At 44.6% G+C, this 17921-nt stretch overlaps 1 protein-coding gene across 1 annotated transcript in view; it reads right to left on the reverse strand.

Moving 5' to 3' along the window:
• LOC308285406 (ephrin type-B receptor 1-B-like) overlaps positions 1-17921 on the reverse strand; it is a gene marked incomplete at its 3' end in the record, with an annotated part of 349613 nt that overhangs the window by 106487 nt on the left and 225205 nt on the right. Inside the window, exon 6 of the mRNA XM_080726148.1 lies at positions 10548-10886. Coding sequence (XP_080582274.1) covers positions 10548-10886 — 339 coding nt within the window. The remainder of the gene's footprint in view (positions 1-10547; positions 10887-17921) is intronic.

Below are 17921 nucleotides of genomic sequence, written 5' to 3' on the forward strand. Positions count from 1 at the left end.
AATATTTTTGAAAAATCGTGAAAATTAGAATTTTGACCCGATTCTATAAGTGTCTTTTGAATCCTTCTAGGATTAAAAAAAAAAACCTATGTTTCTATGTCAGCAATCTGGCCAGCCATCGCCAAAGAAAAGGTCCTTTTCACTTAAATGGAGCTCAGTTAGTTTGTTCTTGAGAGACTACTTTGTCAGTGGTTAGCACATTTCGAGGAAAAAGCTAAGCTCCAACATCTGGCTTTGTCCAAAGTTTGTTGTAAGCCCAGGATCACATCTGGCCTAATGTGCATCTGGTCTATATCTTTGCACAAATGCCCAAAGTTTGTTGTAAGCCCAGGGTCACATTGGCCAAGCTTTGCGGGACGCTTAATTTAAATGAACTCATAAATAGCACCGCTCACTTCACACTAGGGGCCCTATTATGAACCAGGTCTTATGCCTTATGCCTTAACTTCTTTACCTTTTTTCACTATTTTGAAAAACATTTTTAAATACTTCAAATGCTGATCTACATCTGCACGTTGTGAACTTGCAGATCAGCTATTTGAAATATTTAAAAAACAAAAACAAAATAGTAAAAAAAAAAAGGCAAAGACGTTAAGGCATAAGGCATAAGACCTGGATCATAATAGGGCCCTAGGTGTGATTTTTTTAGAATCAACTAAGTGAATGAGGGAGACATAGAGAGACAACAACAACAAAAAATGTCCATGAATTGAAGCCTTCATGGAGTGTGGTAACTGATAGTGGTAGCACTTTATAATGAAGTACCTCAATAAAGGCTAATTAACAGCTAATGAGGCACTTATTGACAATTAATTAACAGCTAATAAGGCACATTAACAATTAATTAACTCTTATTCAAACATTATTAAACCGTAATTAACGAGTTAATTATAATGAATTAACAACTAATTAAACACTTATAAGATACTTATTAACCTTAATATGTGCTTATACATCTTAATAAGGCAATAATAAGGGGGGTAGTGTATTTATGAGATACTTAATCGTTATGTGCTTATAGGTTCTTAATTAATAGTTATAAATGTATTATAATACTATTTAGATTTATAAATGGTTAATAAGACTTAATTAATAATTATTAGTCCCCTTATGGGAAACTTAATATCCGTTGAGTCCTAATTGTGCATTTATAAACCCTTTACTATGCACTTATTATGAGATCAATTAACACTAACAAATCCTTAATAAAATCTTTATTATAACAGTATAAACAACAACAAGTCATTCATTAAGCTTTATTAGGCAATTTAAAGCCACCTATTCTAAAGTGGGAACACATCGGGTACACCCGCCACTCTGACATGTCTCCTTTCCGACATAATAAGTGCATAGTAAAGGGTTTATAAATGCACAATTAGGACTTAATGCGCCTTATTAGCTGTTAATTCATTCTTAATAAGTGCCTTATTAGCTGTTAATTAGCCTTTATTGAGGTACTTCATTATAAAGTGCTACCCTGATGGTAAGGGTAAACTACGCCTATAAGCCCTATTTATACCCTTTGTCATACGGTACAACAGTGTCGCGGAAAAAAATACCAGCAAAAATAGTCAGTCTACAAGCTCAAAGCGTGTGACACGACGTTGTGAGCTTGAAGATGTCTTGTAGCTGTGAGCTTGTGTGAGAGAGAGAGAAAAAAGCACCACCCACACACAGCACCTGCATGTGCACCTACACGTACTGTAGAAACAAAGACATGCTCATAAGCAGGGACGTGCTGGCCATTGGGAAAAACTCCCGAACGGCCGGTTCATTCCCGGCCAGTCCAGTTTCCATTAGGAAAAAAAATCAAAACAAAATGTCGGCCTTCGTTCCATTTTGGGGGCTGGGCGGCCAACAAAGTAAATTGTCACTGTCGGGCAGAAACCTCGTATCTCCAAGTTTCAAATGTATAATTTTTTTCGCAAAGCAAAGCCCTGCTTCATCATACAAGGCCGTTGCACAAAAGTAGTGAAAACAGCAGATCTACAAGCACACAACGCCTCGCGGGTAGATCGTCTGTTTTCACTAGTTTAAATCATTTTTTAAATGATAAATACAAAACAAACGGTTTTGGACATACAAGGTTTCCACCCGACAACGACGAAATATAACTCGGCCCACTGGCTTGTCACTTGTCATGATCTGAAATGGCAAATCTTTGAGTAGCAGCAGTATGCGCGCAATGAGGGCCTCTCCAACTCTTTTTCCCGGGCTGAATCAGGGGCCCCAGCACGTCCCTGCTCATAAGCCACTTCCTTGACCAGTCAGCTGTGGGCTCCTCCTCGCTGTTACTGTTACAGCATGAAGACATCACCGTTGGCATGGCATCTCAGGCAGCGTTGCAACCCACACTGCTATAGCTCTTGCCCACACTTTCTGCGTCCAGGGACACCATCCGACATTCACGAACACAGGGCAGTGGTGGAAAGTAACTACAGTACATGTATCTAAGTACTGTGCTTAAGTACAATTTTGGGGTATCTGTATCTTTACTTGACTATTTCCAATTTCCAATACCTTTACTTCTACTTCTAATATTGTGCTTTTTACTCCACTACATTTATTTATTTTACACTTTAGTTAGTTACTTTGAAGATTTTGATTCTGCCATTTGAAAATAGCTGATATACAAGCTCAAAATGTGCCACATTACTCAAGCACATTTTGAATTCTGCTTGCAACTATAGTATATCTACATTGCAGTATTTATTTTATTAAAACATGCGAGTACTTCTTCCATCACCGAGGACAGCCATCGATGTAAATATACCATGGCGACCCTGGAGAAAACCCTGGAGAGTCTCTAAGATGATGAAACTCTCAGACACGCTGGCTCTGCTGCTTGGAGGGAGGCTGCGAGCGGGAAGTCAAAGGGATAAACCGAGACCCCCTCCGCTAAACAACACACGGAACAAGCTGTAAACACACTGCACATAATGACTGGTGCTTCAAACGCCCTCCTTGCACATGGCCGTCTAACATTTCTGCTGTTTTTAGAGCCTCGGGGAGGGAAAGATCTCTTTAATTCATCTGGTTGTTTAGATTTCGCTCCACTGCATCGCATCTCAGTTAGCACCGAATCGGGCACCAGCCGGTCGTACTTGCCCATAGAAGGCCAAGGATAGAGATGTTTGCATTTCTGTGGGAATAGCTCTATACAAACAGTGCAGCTAAGTGGAGGGAGGATTGTTTGTAGATATACTTGGCATTCCGTGGTCTGGGGGATGGATTTGCACATTTTCCGGGGCTGTGGAGGCTGTGCGAGAGAGATCACGAAGATGCAGAGGCTTTGGTATTAGCTTAAGAAGATACGGCGCCGATCCTTGGATTTGACGGCCATTTTCTGATGCGTTGCTCATCCATCCACCTCCGCTCTATCACCACTCGGGGCAGGAAAGAGAAAACGTTCGCTTCCGAGTGATCTCATGCAATGGTGTGTCCAGTACAGGTGTGTCAGAGATGGCTGGACCTGCAGCGCCCGCATGGTGGCTCAGCCAGTTTGTGCACAGCCCCTGCATGGGGTCCTCGGTTCTAATCTGAGCGTGTTGTAGGGCATTCACCAAATATTAGAATATTAGAATATTCGAATATCAAAGTCACTATTCGATGTTGTTCGCCGAAGTCGAATATTGCTAGATAGGAAGTCATAATGAGTTGTCAATGTCCCTGGTGGATGAATTTGTTAATGCTCTATACCAGGGGTTCTCAAAATAAACATATACTGTATGAAATGGGGACCCCCACCCTGACAAGCACTCGGTTCCGCAGATAAATATTGTGAAAATAGCAGATCTACATGCTCACAACGAATGTAGATCGGCTATTTTCACAATGTCCGCCTCTTGCTTACTTAATATTTGCCATTTTTGCCAGTCCTGTCGAATATTCGACTATTCGAATACTTTGAGGTTGAATAATTCGAATACTAAAAATCACTATTCGTGAATGCCCTAGCGTCTTGTACTGTATGTCTCTCTTCTCTCTCTCTCTCTCTGCCTTTGGTTTTGTCTCTCTACACTCTCCTGTCTGAGATAAAGCATTAAAATGCCAAAAATAAATCTGTTAAAAAAAGAGAGAAGAGAAAAAAGGTTGGACCTACAGTATGTGTCAGATGGAAGAGGGTTATGTAAGGGAACATTGCTGCTGCTATCATGGTTTTCACATCAAGTGCTCCCACAGCGGTGAGCCAGAATGACCCTTGTACTGTATGCTCTAAACCATCTTTATGGACATTTACCATTTTAACAAAGCGTCTGGGCACAGTAGTGTCTCTGCTCTCCATTGAATTAAATCGCAAGTGTTCATGGAAAAGACATAAAACGCCATCTCTCACTTGCAAACAGATATAAATATGACTGAACGCACGCCGCGGGGCATGAGCTATGGCCAAGGAGGGCACAGTAAATAACCTGGGTGTGTGAGAGTGTGTGTCTATCCGTGAATGAACTCCTAAATCACGGTATCGATCAGACTCCCCTACTCCTCCCGGACACACGCAGGGATCTAGGGCAGTTTAATGGCCTCTTTGACGATTCACACCGACCACCCCTCCCCCTCCTCCTCTTCCATTCTTTTTCCTCTCCTCTCGCCATGTTCTCAATCTTTTTAGGCATCCAACGCGAGGCCTCTGTCCGCTGTCGATCACCGTGCGGCTACGTGGGAGGTTCTCTCAGGTGCTTCCTTAATCTAACAAACAGCCGACAACCATACTGTAGCCATGTCAGGTTGTCCCAGGAGTGCTCCATCGATGCAGGCACATGGTTCTCCTCATCAGTAAAAAATGTGTATGGGGCTTTTAAGCCATCATTTTGCAGTCAGACCTCCAAGCAGATTTATTATCAATATCTGTCCCTCGCTATTTCAACAGATCCGAGACAAAAATAACAACTAAAGTATAATTCTACCACTTTCCTTTCAACAACAAAGAGAAGAAAAATTAGTAAATAGTAAAAATAGTAAAAAGATTCACGGCCGCTGGGGGCAGAGTTCTCCTCCAAAATGATGTCAGACTTAACAGCCCCATACACGGCAATGGTGGAAAATGTACTAAAATGTTTTACTTAAAGGATGACTTCACCACTTTTCAACCTGTCTTCATATAATAGGTCCTCAATAATGTTCATGATACAAAAGCACAATTTTCTTTTACTCAGTCTGGATCTTATAGGAGGGTTGTGGGCGGGTCAGAAATCCATCCATCAGTGACATCATCGTTTGACAGATTTATTTTTTTAAAACAATGTTTGTGAAAACAATATTTCGATTTTTATTATTGCGAGAACAATGGCTTCCATGATAACATTGCAACTTTTCAGGAATCGAAAGCCTGCAGTTTCTATTAGCTTGGATTCCCCACTTTCCGATTTTTAACTCTCCTATGAAAAAAAAAGCGCTATTTTATCATGAACATTAGCGAGGACCTATTATATGAAGAGAGGTTGAAAAGTGGCAAAGTCCTCCTTTAAGTAAAATTATCAATACTGCAATAAAGAAATACTGTTACAAGTAAAAGTCTGGATTTCAAAATCTTCTTGAGTAAAAGTACGAAAGTATTGGCATCAAAATGTATTTAAAGTACCAAAAGTAAAAGTACAAAATGTTTGAAAATAGCGTAGGTATAAAATAGGGATAAAGTGGATTAATATATGTTTTATAATATAATCATTTATATCTGCGAAGTAACTAGTAACTAAAGTTGTGAGTGTTCAGAAAGTTGTAAAAGTACAATATTTAGATCCGAGATGTAGTGGAGTAGAAGTAAAAGTACTGAAAACTGGAAAAAGTGAAGTACAAATACCTAAAAATGTTACTTAACACATTCAGTGCCACCTTTTCACCACTAGAGGGCGCCCAATGGCCATAGAATCCACCATAGACAAGCGTTGTATATGCACAAGCCGTGCGCAGCCATGACGCGCCTGAACACTTTCCTTTGTGTCATGAACAGGGACAGGATGAAGTTAGCTTGAAGTTAGCTATTGGCTACCAAGCATTTTAGAAGCCCTATTTTCGGCGATTTAGCCATGATTAAACCTTGCACACCTCATGGATATGCATGGAACAAAGAAAATGAGCTCTAAAGATCCTGGATTGCATTGGAGTGGATGGTAAATATCGGCGTCGCGACGCTCTCGCGGGCCGTGTAAACAGATGACGGCCGGCGGCCCGGCTCGAAAAAAATAATAATATATATATATTTTTTTTTTACAAAATTCTTTTTTTTAAAAAAAAGCCGAACTAGTTCGGGATCGGCACCCTGATAAGGTCCAAATAAAGCCGAACTAGTTCGAGATTGGCACAGTAAGAGTTAAGTACTAACAGTACTTAAGTAAATCTACTTAGTTACTTTACACCACTGATTCACGGCAACATGTGTTTACCATCTCAGGGTTAAACCACCACTCAGGATTTTACTGAGTCATTCTTTCATTATTCTTTTAGGAACCAAAACCAAATAACTTTGCTCTTATCTACTTGTACATGAGATGAAACAAATACACTCTTGAACCTTGAAACCTTGAAACTTTCAAGTCATGTGTTAATTGAGGCACAAATACGTGGTTGCCACGACTTGAAGTTATTATAAAAAAAAGAAGTTCAGACCTGAATAATAACCACTCAGATGTGTCTCTGTGTACTTGCTGGCCCTTTCAGGTCAGATATGCCCCACGAAACCCTTCTGTTAAAACCAGGACTGGTGCAATTACCTTGCCACAAAGGGTCACAAAGGGCCGGGCAATGAGCACGGACCATTACTGTGCAGACACCTCATTACCGTAGCGGGGCTCCGACAATAGACACTGGCCTTGCTTCCGGTGTATCTATCCATCAAGAGTACTATTAGCCTGTCAAAAGGGGACAGTCGGCGCCATTAGGCCAGCCCCAATAATCAGACCTATTTACTTCTCCCGCTTCCATTTCTTCACTGTCACCGTGGCCTCAGAAAGCCTTCACTTCTCGTATCCCTCCCAACCCCCCCCCCCCCCCCCCCTCCTCTCCTAACTCCTTCTCAGACATAAAGACAAGCTCACTTGGCCGCTACATTCCTCAGAGTGCCGTTGTAATCAAACACGGTATGTTCTGTCCGCCAACTGGGCTAGATTTAATTTGAAAGAGTACCTCCACACAATGAGCTTGATACCGGTCTCAGACACACAAAAAAAAAGCAATTTCTGTTTCGCTTGACTTTGGGTAGATTTGAGGGTAAGTTCATTTTATATTTAAGTGGAAACGTACATGGCTACGCCACTGCAACTATACTTTCCGTTATAGGTATAAAAAATAAATAAAAAGGGGGAATTTGAAGTATTCTAGATTATGTTTGACATGTCATTAGTTAGTTGTATTACTGGAACTGGATGTGTGCTTAATGCAGATTTACACAATCCAACTGACTGTATATCGTCACTGTCGTGCAGAAACCTCGTATCTCCAAGTTTCAAGTTTGTACATTTTTTCACCAAGTAAAGCCCTGCTTCGTCATACAAGGCTGTCGCACAAAAGTAGTGAAAACAGCCGATCTGCAAGCACACAACGCCTCGCAGTGCGAGGCGTTGTGTGCTTGTAGATCTGCTATTTTCATTAGTTTAGTTCATTTTTTAAAATTGTTAAATAAACGAACGGTCTTGGACATACTGTACAAGGTTTCCACCCGACAACGACGATATAACAACCCAGGCACAAAACTGTGCATGACAAGAGTGACAGAGTGAAGCAGGAATGTCACCACACATGGCAAAAAAGCCGCTGCGAGTTGCCAGAGCGGACACAGACTCCAAAACTCTTGCCACGGAGCCGTTTCGTTGACAGTGTATGAACTCAACCGGCAACCTCCTCGTCTCCACCGCACAAACTCCCACAATATGCCTCTCATTAGGTCCCACAGGCTCAGATCCCGTTGCTCCCACGGCATGTCTCTTAGCAGGAAAAACACAGGAGAAATGAAAAACGGGCCTCATTTAAATTTTCCACTTGGTCAGTGCATGTCCCCTAGCTGATAAGTGCCGCAGTGTGTACAAGCAGTGGGAAGCCATGGGAGCGCGAAAAACATGGTAGCCGTAAGACCTGGCAGACAACATCGCGGCAGAACCTGTCATTTCCATTGGCTGGGCTCACATTCCCTATGTCTGGGGAGGACAGGGGGAGAGAGAGAGAGAGAGAGAGAGAGAGAGAGAGAGAGAGAGATAACAAGCAAAGAGATTTGTATTTCAAAAAGCTTCTACATATCGCCGTTGTCGGGCGGAAACCTCGTACCTCCAAGTTTCAAATTTGTATGTTTTTTCGTAAAGTAAAGCCCTGCTTCGTCATACAAGGCCGTCGCACAACAGTAGTGAAAACAGCAGATCTACAAGCACACAACGCCTCGCACCGCGAGGCGTTGTGTGCTTGTAGATCGGCTGTTTTCACTAGTTTAAATCGTTTTAAAAAGGTAAATGCAAAACGAACGGTTTTTTGACATACAAGGTTTTCATCCGACAACGACGATATCTAACTCTTGTCTGTCTCCTCCGATCTCAGACTAACACATCAGACAGAGTCAGACCTGGATTTTCATTTCAACGTCCAAGTTCTCCTCGTCTCATTCAGCTCATTCTGTAATTGCCCACACCGTCAGCTCGGACCAGGAGCAGCACACGGAAACATTGGCCATGTAACTTTTATGCCTGAAAGGTAACATACTGTAACTAACAGTCCAGGTGGCTCAAATCTACGACAGCCATGGAACTGAAGGACGCTGAGAGCAGGACTGCGTCAGGGTGCGAGAGTCTGAGGATTTACACACATGTTTACTGCCTTCCGCGCAAGGGAGATGTATAGGCTTGCACCCAAGGGGGAAATAAATAAATAATCATTAAACAAAATCCATAAAACGACGACAAAAAGGCATGACGTTAAAATTATATGTGTGAGAGGCTAGCAGGCATAATATCTGGGCTACCCTAGTAAGCACCCCCGCAACACATGTTGTCGGGATGATTTATCTTGTGCCAAAAGGAAGGCAAGCATTTTCGTGATGTCCACTTGTGAATAATGAGAGAGGGAAAGACAGAAAGCGTGAGACAGACAGACTAGGGATGGGACGATCTAAAAATGTCATATCACGATTATTGTGACAAAAGAAATCGTGATTTACGATATTATCGCGATAATCAAAATCCATTATCCTGGGGCGGAACATAATTTTATGCCAAAAAATAGCAGATCTACAAGCTCACAACGCGTCGCAATGCGACGCGTTGTGAGCTTGTAGATCGGCTATTTTTTGGCAAAGACATTTGATAGAGAGTGAAAAAAAATACCTTTTACCAATAGGGGATTTAAGTGGTGCCGGATATGCAGCTCGGCAAATAAAAGCCGAATTGATCCCAGTGCATGACGGAGGACGATATCACGATAAATTAAATCTCCACGATACGATTATCGTGAGTGTTTCTTTATCACGATAAACGATAATATCGCGTATCGTCCCATCCCCAATACAGACAGACAGACAGACAGACAGACAGACAGACAGACAGAGGAAGAGAGTGAGATGGGGAAATGCAAACAAGACGTCTCCCATCACCCGGGTTTGATGTGTAAATACAACTGGGGGGGGAAGTACAAAGAGAAGAGAAGTAGGGCAGCAGGCAGCAGCGTTCTGAGCAAGTCTCGCCGACAATGTTAACATGCCATGTCTTGGGGTCTGGGTTTGAACTCCCCTCCCATGTTTTCAAAGGACCCCCTCCCAGTGTACACATCCATCCACCAACCGCGCCTTTGATTTCTGGGGGGAAATGGATCGTGGCAAAAGGGCCAGAGTTTCAAGAATTCACCGTCTAAGTTTCATGCTACCAGTTGCCCTCTCCCTTCACGCTGTGAAGTCATAATTCATAATAGAGCAGGTGTGAGATGTCAGCAGGCTCGCCATCGGGCCATGCCACGGACACCGTCGCTCTGAAATCGCAGTAATGACATTCTTTCGCTGGCACCAGGCAAATTTTCGTTTAATCACTGACAGCAGACTCTGCAGTAAGTGACGAAGAATGAACGATTACATAAATGATAGTGCCTATGTAGCTCTGTTCCATAGCATTAGTGAGCTCTCTCTAAAGCTCTGCATGGGATTATGTATTCGGTTTTTGATGTCTACCACATTTGGACAATAGAAAAATGCTAGTGACCACAACTGTAGGAGGCGTTGTGGAGTGAATTTTCAAGAAAGTGGATTTTACACAAAAGGTGGGGTTCTGAGCGCTTCCCACCACGGAGAAAAGGCTTTCAACACCACACAACCGCCTGCCTTTCAGTAAGTTGGGACATTATATTCTTTATTTTTACTACAATTTAGATGTCAGTAGACATCCAAAACCTGATCAATACAGAAATACATAGTCCCTGGCAGAGCACTCTAGAGCCTCTAGTATGTAAAGATGTGCCATCTGTACGTTTATGTTCCGTAATGCAATCCAATGGCGAAAGCTGTGTTGTTTGGCAGCCTGTATGTCTGTCTCAAAGAATAGTGTGATGCCATTTAGGGCAATCACACATCATCATCGTCTTACCAGCCTGGTTGGTGGTGATGTCTATGGAGACGTGCTGGGCAGGGTAGGGGCTCTTGTTGCTGACCCCGTTGACCGCCTGGATCTCGAAGCTGTAGAGGGTGTGCGCCCACAGGTTGCTGATGAACACGCGCGTGTCCATCAGGCCCAGCTGCCGGGGCATGAAGTCCACGTTGTCGTCGCAGTGGGAGCAGGAGCGCCGGTCGGAGGCGCGGCACTTCTTGCACACGATGTTGTACACCACGTCGAAGCGGCCGCCCGTCTCGCGCGGCGAGTGCCACTCCAGGATCACCGAGGTCTCGTTGACGATGGAGATGACGTTCCTCGGGCCGGACGGGACACCTACAAGTGGGGGCCAGAGGAAAAGTTTTGTTGTTGTAGTGTTGTTTTTGTTTGTTGTGTTACAGTATCTTCCCTTCAGTTGGGTCAATTAAGCACAAATGTGACTCTTTATCCAAGATACCTTTTTCTTTCATTTCATTCTCGCTTGCTTTGCGAATTTTGTTCATACTTTCCTTCCTCCCCTCCCTCGTCTCTTACTCTTTTTGTCCTTGCTTATCCTCCTCCCAATCTTCAGAGCATTTGGGATGCTAATTTATTCCATTCACACCCAGACAGAGATCACAGAGCGAGACGTTTGTGTCTATCAAACATTGGTTATTTAGCGGAGCGCGTTGTAGCGTGGAGTACCCGCGCGCCTCTGGAGATTCACGCTTCTGCCTTCACTCCTCATAGCCCGCAGCCCGAGCAGAACTCACCTAGGCACGTTATTCACAGAGAAAATGGCAAAATAATTAGTCTATTGTTTTTCCAGCGTAGCATGTCATTTGTTACGCTGCAGGGGAGGAGGATTGCTTTTTAGCAGCGGTAGGCATTTCAAAGCGAAAACAGCTGTCCAAGTTATCGCTCAGGTAGCAACGGTGATAGACTCCCCTTACTTAACCTGAGTTTCCATGTCCCTGTGGGTGTTCAGAGTTAGTGCTTTGCCTCTCCGTGGAGGGTCAGATAGCAGGTACTGTCAGGGGTGTCGCACCAAATTCTGGGGCCCTGGGTACAAGGATTCACTGCGGGCCCCCCATCAATGTTCTTCATAGGGGCAGGGGGCTCAACCCATTTAGACTGGGAACGCATTATTTTGTGCTTTTAACTATTGAACAATAGCATATCTACAAGCTCACAGCAAGTGCCGTGCTGCGAGCTTGTAGATCTGCTATTTTTTAAACATCGTGAAATATTTGAAGATTTCAAATCCTTCTAAGGTTTTATGAAAAAACCTATGTTTCTATTTCAGTGGTGCTAACCTTTTCACGTGAAGGACCCCCAAAATGATATGTATTTGGCCACGGACCCCCATCTCAAAATATTTAGTTTCAGGGACCCCCCCCCCCCCCCCCCCCAGAAGAAAAAGAATACATATATTCAAAGATTTGCACACATTTTCACGACTTTTCAAAAATAGCAGATCTACAAGCTCGCAGCGAGGCACTTATCTGCTATTTTTCAATAGGTAAAGTATAAAATAATTCCAGGCCCCTCCACCTTGGGCCCAACTCAGTCCCACTTTTCCCCCTGCTTAATTGTGACGCCCCTGGGTACTGTCTGTGATAAAACCGAGGCCCCCTCAGAGTGCCACGGTGCTGCTTAGCTCGGGAGAGTCTTAAGCTGCCCCGCAGCACAGATCTGGCATCAGTTTATCCCCTATATAAGGGCTGACCTTTGTCATTAGCGAGGACAAGCTAATTTGACCCCTGTCTACAGTCGGTGGCACTGAAAAATAAAACAAAAGAAAAAAGGTACTCCTACAGGAGTATTTATGGAGCTCAATACTAGAGAAGCCCTTAAGAAGTTACCAAGCTTTTTTATTTCCTTTCTTAAACATGCTCCCTTTTTCCGCCTCAGCTTTCCTGCAGGATCTCATTTGATCTCGGGGAAGACTCCGGGTTGAAGCCCCGAAACGGTTCTTAGCGATAGCCGTCGTTTCATTGCATCTGTCTCAGAGTGTCTGTCATAAACAAGGGCTTTTTTAAGCCAAGCTTGTTCTTTTCTTTAAGCACACGGCTTCCTGAGTTCCACATCTCTAGCGGGCAGAGAGCGTGGCAGGGTGCTTACGTCTGTCAGCGCGGGGCACAATTAATCACTGTTGGTGCAAAGCCACGCGGGGAAAGCACTGGGTGGGGGAGGCTGCGTGCAGGGGCGTCGCACCAAATTCTGGGCCCTGGGTACAAGGACTCGCTCACATTTTGTGCTTTAACTATTGAAAAATAGCAGATATACAAGCTCACAGCGCGGCACCGAGTGCCGCGCTGCGAGCTTGTAGATCTGCTATTTTTGAAACATCGTGTCTGAATATTTCAAATTCCTATGTTCCTGTCAGGGGTGCTCAAATATTTTCATGTGAAGGACCACGGACCAAGGATCATTTGCCCACGGACCCCCATCTCAAAGTTCCAGGGACGCCCCGGAAGCAACATTTTAGTTACAAATGTTCGCTTAAAAAGTATATATATTCAAAGATTTGCACGCATTTTCACGACTTTTCAAAAATAGCAGGTCTACAAGCTCAAAGATCTGCTATGTTTCAACAGCTAAAGTATAAGAATTCCAGGCCCCTCCACGACGGGCCCTAGTATCTCAGTCCCACTTTCCCCCCCCCCTTGTGACGCCCCTGCTGCATGGGACCGAGCGCCGGAACACAGCGCTAGGGTGACAGAGCAGCGGTGTCCAAAGCCGCAGCAATCTGGGGCTCAGCGCCTCCGCTACGGAGAGAGAGGTCAGTGACAGGAAGGGGATGACCTCTGCAGTGTGACTATTATGGTCTGGCAGGGACAATGGCTCCAGCCGCTGGAGCCGCTGGTCATTTGGTACATGCTATACAACTGGTGCTTGTATTCAGAGGAAGAAAAGATGGTGACAGATACTGTAGAGCAGTGGCAGGGCCGTAGCGCGTCTAATCGGCGCTCTAGGCGAGCTCTCTCGAATGCGCCCCCCCCCCCCCCCCCACTCCCGCCCGCGCGCTTGCGGGTTTTGCCATGAATTTAGTCGGTTTTGGGCCGGTTTTGGGCTGGTTTGGGTCCACTCCCTCCATTTCGGCGCCCCCTCGGCGCCCCCTCTAGGATGGCGCCTATACCGCCTATAGCTAAAACCGGCCCTGAGCAGTGGTTCCCAAAGGTTTTAGCTTGAGACCGAACTAGTGAAAACAGCAGATCTACAAGCTCACAACACGTCGCTTCGCGCTGCGTTGTGAGCTTGTAGATCGGCTATTTTCACTACTTCTTAAACATTTGCTTCCTAATTTATGGGATTTCTTAGATTTCTCTTAAATCATCGAAAATGTTTTGAAATAATAATAATTAAAAACTAAATATAGGAAACAAAAATGTAGGTCTCGACCCAGTGGGTAACCAGGGGTTATGGTGGAGGATGGGGGGCCCTAAAAAATGATTGGCCAGGGGCCCTCATGGGGGTTAATCCGTCCCTGGACAGACAGACATACAGACAGACAGACACACATATACACATACACACACACACAGAAAGGGAGAGGGGCTTCGCTACAGAGAACTGGATGTGTTTTCTGCTAAACCAGGCCATGTGAGAAAAGTGGCAACACCTTCCTCTCTGAGCCCCTGGGGACTGCGCTAGAGGCACTCCGTGCACTCCCCAAGCCGCTTCTATCTTCTGCATCATCAATCTCACACACACACATGCACGCACACGCGAAAAACCCCACACTGCAGGGGAACGCAGTGCGTGTCCTCATGTGTTGCATGACAGTCTGTATGTACACTCTATATATGTAGTGCGTTCCCATGTGGAAAAAATGCATTTGGCATGAAAGCACACATCTGTTTCCATGTACCCATGGGCCTGCTGTCTGTACCTATTTATTCCTACATACATGGCTTGAATATGAAATATAAAACAAACAAACAACTGTGAACTGCAAGGTGTGCGCCAGGCTCTTAGCACTTTGTCCTTTGTATACGCTTGCAACTCGCACACACGCAGGGGGAAAGCAGGAGAAATCAGATGTGACTGCCACTTAACCGGTGATTTGCAGGCTATTAATGCTGCCCTTGGCTGTTTTAATTTGCCATAAGATTTAATTTGTAGGGAGCGTTACTTACAGCCTCTCGGCTGGCATTCATTTAGCTACGCCAGTCAGACTCGATTGTACTTAGGCTACACGTTGGCCTGTGCCAAAATGACAAAAAAGCACAAGCGTTTGTCCTCAAACGAATCCTAGCGGGGCCTGCCTTCAAAGAGATGGTGTCGCGTTGGTTTGATGGCTGGTGTGAGGCAGGGTGAAACACAGTTTAATTCCCCAAAGGTCAGACACACTTTAGGCTGGCATAACAGCACAGTGACAGTGTGAGACTAATCAAGCTGTAGAAGGTATTTAGCAAACTAGTTTTACACAGAGGCAACTCACATCAGGAGGCTTTGATGGCAGGGTCAGCTCTTTGTCTTGTGCTCCTTTCATACAGTATGGGCCCAATTTGCATGTCTTGCGTGTCTTACCCCTTATCCCTAAACTTCTTTGCCTTTTCTTTACTATTTTGAAAATGTAAAATACTATAACTAGCCGATCTACATCAATTGTTGTGAGCTTGTAGATTGCGTATTTGAACTTTTTTCAAAATATTAAAAAATGGCAAAAATGTCTAGGGACACGGGTTAAGGCACCGGCGAAAATAGGGTCCTATCTTTTTTCCCCTTTGCTTAAGCCCCTGATACACGTAGCAATTCTTTCGTCAATATCAACCAGCAACGACCAGAGGCGTCAATTGGGTATGGCAGTTGCCATACCTTGGCTAAAGGGGGAAAAATAAACTATACTTCCTAAAATAAATTCATGCCTGTTGATAAGGTATGGCAACATGACTGGTGTCTTGCATGCGTGAAGGCACAAAAAGTTAATCCAATGACGCTGCCAATGGCCATACCCAATTGAGACCTCTGGTCGTTGCTGGTTGATATTGATGAAAGAATTGCTAGTTGCTACGTGTATCAGGGGCTTTAATTCATCCTCATTTCACAAGTAGAGAGATCACGCGTCTAAACTGATTATCATTCAAGTTTTTTTATTCAGATAAGTAAGAAAGGTTATGGTGGCAAAAGCCATGCTCAGTGTGGAGAGGGATGAGGGAAGGAGGGATGGTGAAGGGATGAGGGTAAGAAGGATGAGTACCCGTTGTACCCGCCTGTCTGTCTGTGACCCTTTTACGCCTATATGGAGATCTCTTTATCTGTATAATGTGAGCTTCTAGGTCTGCTTTCACGGGAACGTTCCCACCCTGAATAGCAACGCCAGGGTTCATGTGGTTAATTACTTCCTGTCCCTTCCCTCTCCACACAAGAGTGCCTAAAGATTAAATCCACAGCACAATGTTGTACCCACTGCCCTCAACAACCCAAAAAAAAACTAAAAGCCCGCTCCAGACAACAGCCACCTGTCCTTCCTCTGCCAGGTGCCTGAAGAGGTAAGTGACTGGTGAGCGCAGGTGTGACAACGTGTTGGCAGGGCGCCAAGGAAAAAGGCCGCAACCCCCTGTTTCCTCCCCTGGGCCCGCTGATACGAAGTCTACAAGCTTCAGCCCCCCCAGAATCAACACCCGCAGCACAATGTTTACCCAAGTCCCCCAGTCCCCGGCTTCTCCTCTTTCACGCTGTTTGTTTGTGTGACATGAAACAGGCCTTGAGGGAGCGATGGGCGGGTGTGGCGACCCCCCCCCCCCCCCTCCTCCTCCCCCCAATCCTTCCCCCACAGGAGTGGAGATACGGATCGCGGGGCCCGCAAAGTCGAGGTGCTGAATGAAGGGCTGTGTGTGGGACGGAGAGACGCACAATAAAACATGTTATAACTTAAGGCCTTGTGTTGTTGTCTGGACGGATTGAAGAGGTGCATGTGTAGGCCTGTGTGTGCATGTGTGTGTGTGTGTGTGTGTGTGTGTGTGTGTGTGTGTGTGTGTGTGTGTGTGTGTGTGTGTGTGTGTGTGTGTGTGTGTGCGTGTGTGTGTGTGTGTGTGCGTATGTATGCGTGAGACAATTACATTGGTTTATAGCTACTGCGCTGCACAATCCTGAGTGTCAATTTAACAACTTTCAACCTGGTGTCTTTATTTCGGGGCAACCTTTAGAACATCTTAGAACATGTCTAAAACAAACTGAACATTTTCCAAACAGCAGCTCACAACACGCTGCAGCGACGTGTTGTGAGCTTGTAGTTTGGCCATTTTCACTATCTGTTTGACTAAGTGCAGCACATGGGGCTTAAGTGGTTGACTCTTGTACTATACACTCGACAGAGGACTTTTTTTTTTGGTATACTGCTTTATAGAGAGAGGAAACTGGACAGGTCGGTTTGTGATCAGACTACCATTTCCACGGCTGAGCAGTGACATGATCACACATAGAGAAAAGAAAGAAGGAAAGAAAGAAAGAAAGAAAGAAAGAAAGAAAGAACTCAACAGAGGAGAACAGAAATACATAATTATGTATGTCGTCAGACTCGTCACTGTCAGGCAGAAACCTCGTATCTCCAAGTTTCAAATTTGTACATTTCTTCGCAAAGTAAAGCACTGCTTCATCACACAAGGCCATCGCCAGGGGGGGGGGCTGGCCTTCTGGCATACAGGGCATTTGCCCGGTGGGCCGGTAGGCTAGGGGGCCGGGGGGGCTGGTGGCAAAAAAAAAAAAAAAAAAGACATCGGCTGTTTTCAATAGTTTAAATCAATTAAAAAAAATGATACATACAAAACAAACAGTTTTGGACATACAAGGTTTCCACCCGACAACGACGACATGCTCTTTGACCGTTAGTTCTTTGAAGACGGAACAAGCAGGTGAGAGAGGGAGAAAGAGAGAAGGGGGAATAAATAGGAGAGCATAAGGGTCAGGCAGGGTCTGAGGACAACTACATAAAACGGAGAGATGAGGAGAATGGGCGACGACGGGAGGTTTTGAAGGCTGGTGTTTTTGTCTGGGAGTCCAGACAGTGTTTGACAGGGATCAAGACGACACGCAGAGAGCCTGGCCACAGTTATGAGCGCTCACACAAGCCCAGAGCCAACTGGTACAGAGCAGGAATGCGACGAACCCATCAGAACCGTCCAGAACCGACAGCTTATAAATCGCTACTCGCATTCCGATGTTTTTGGGGTTGTTTTTGTTTCCCTTATGAGTTTGTCTTGGAGGGTTACCACAGCAAGATAGGGATATAATGTTTTAACGAAATTCAAACCTTTATTTATAAAATTCTCAACATTTTTTATTTCAAGGAGCCCCAGTTTGATAGGCAATAGGCCACCGTATAATTTAACTCTCAGAGTGTACAAATGGAACCAAATGGTTCCAAATGAATCTATTTGGCTTCAT

Source organism: Nannobrachium achirus (genome assembly GCF_963921795.1).
Source record: "Nannobrachium achirus genome assembly, chromosome: 5".
In the NCBI taxonomy this organism is placed as follows: Eukaryota; Metazoa; Chordata; class Actinopteri; order Myctophiformes; family Myctophidae; genus Nannobrachium; species Nannobrachium achirus.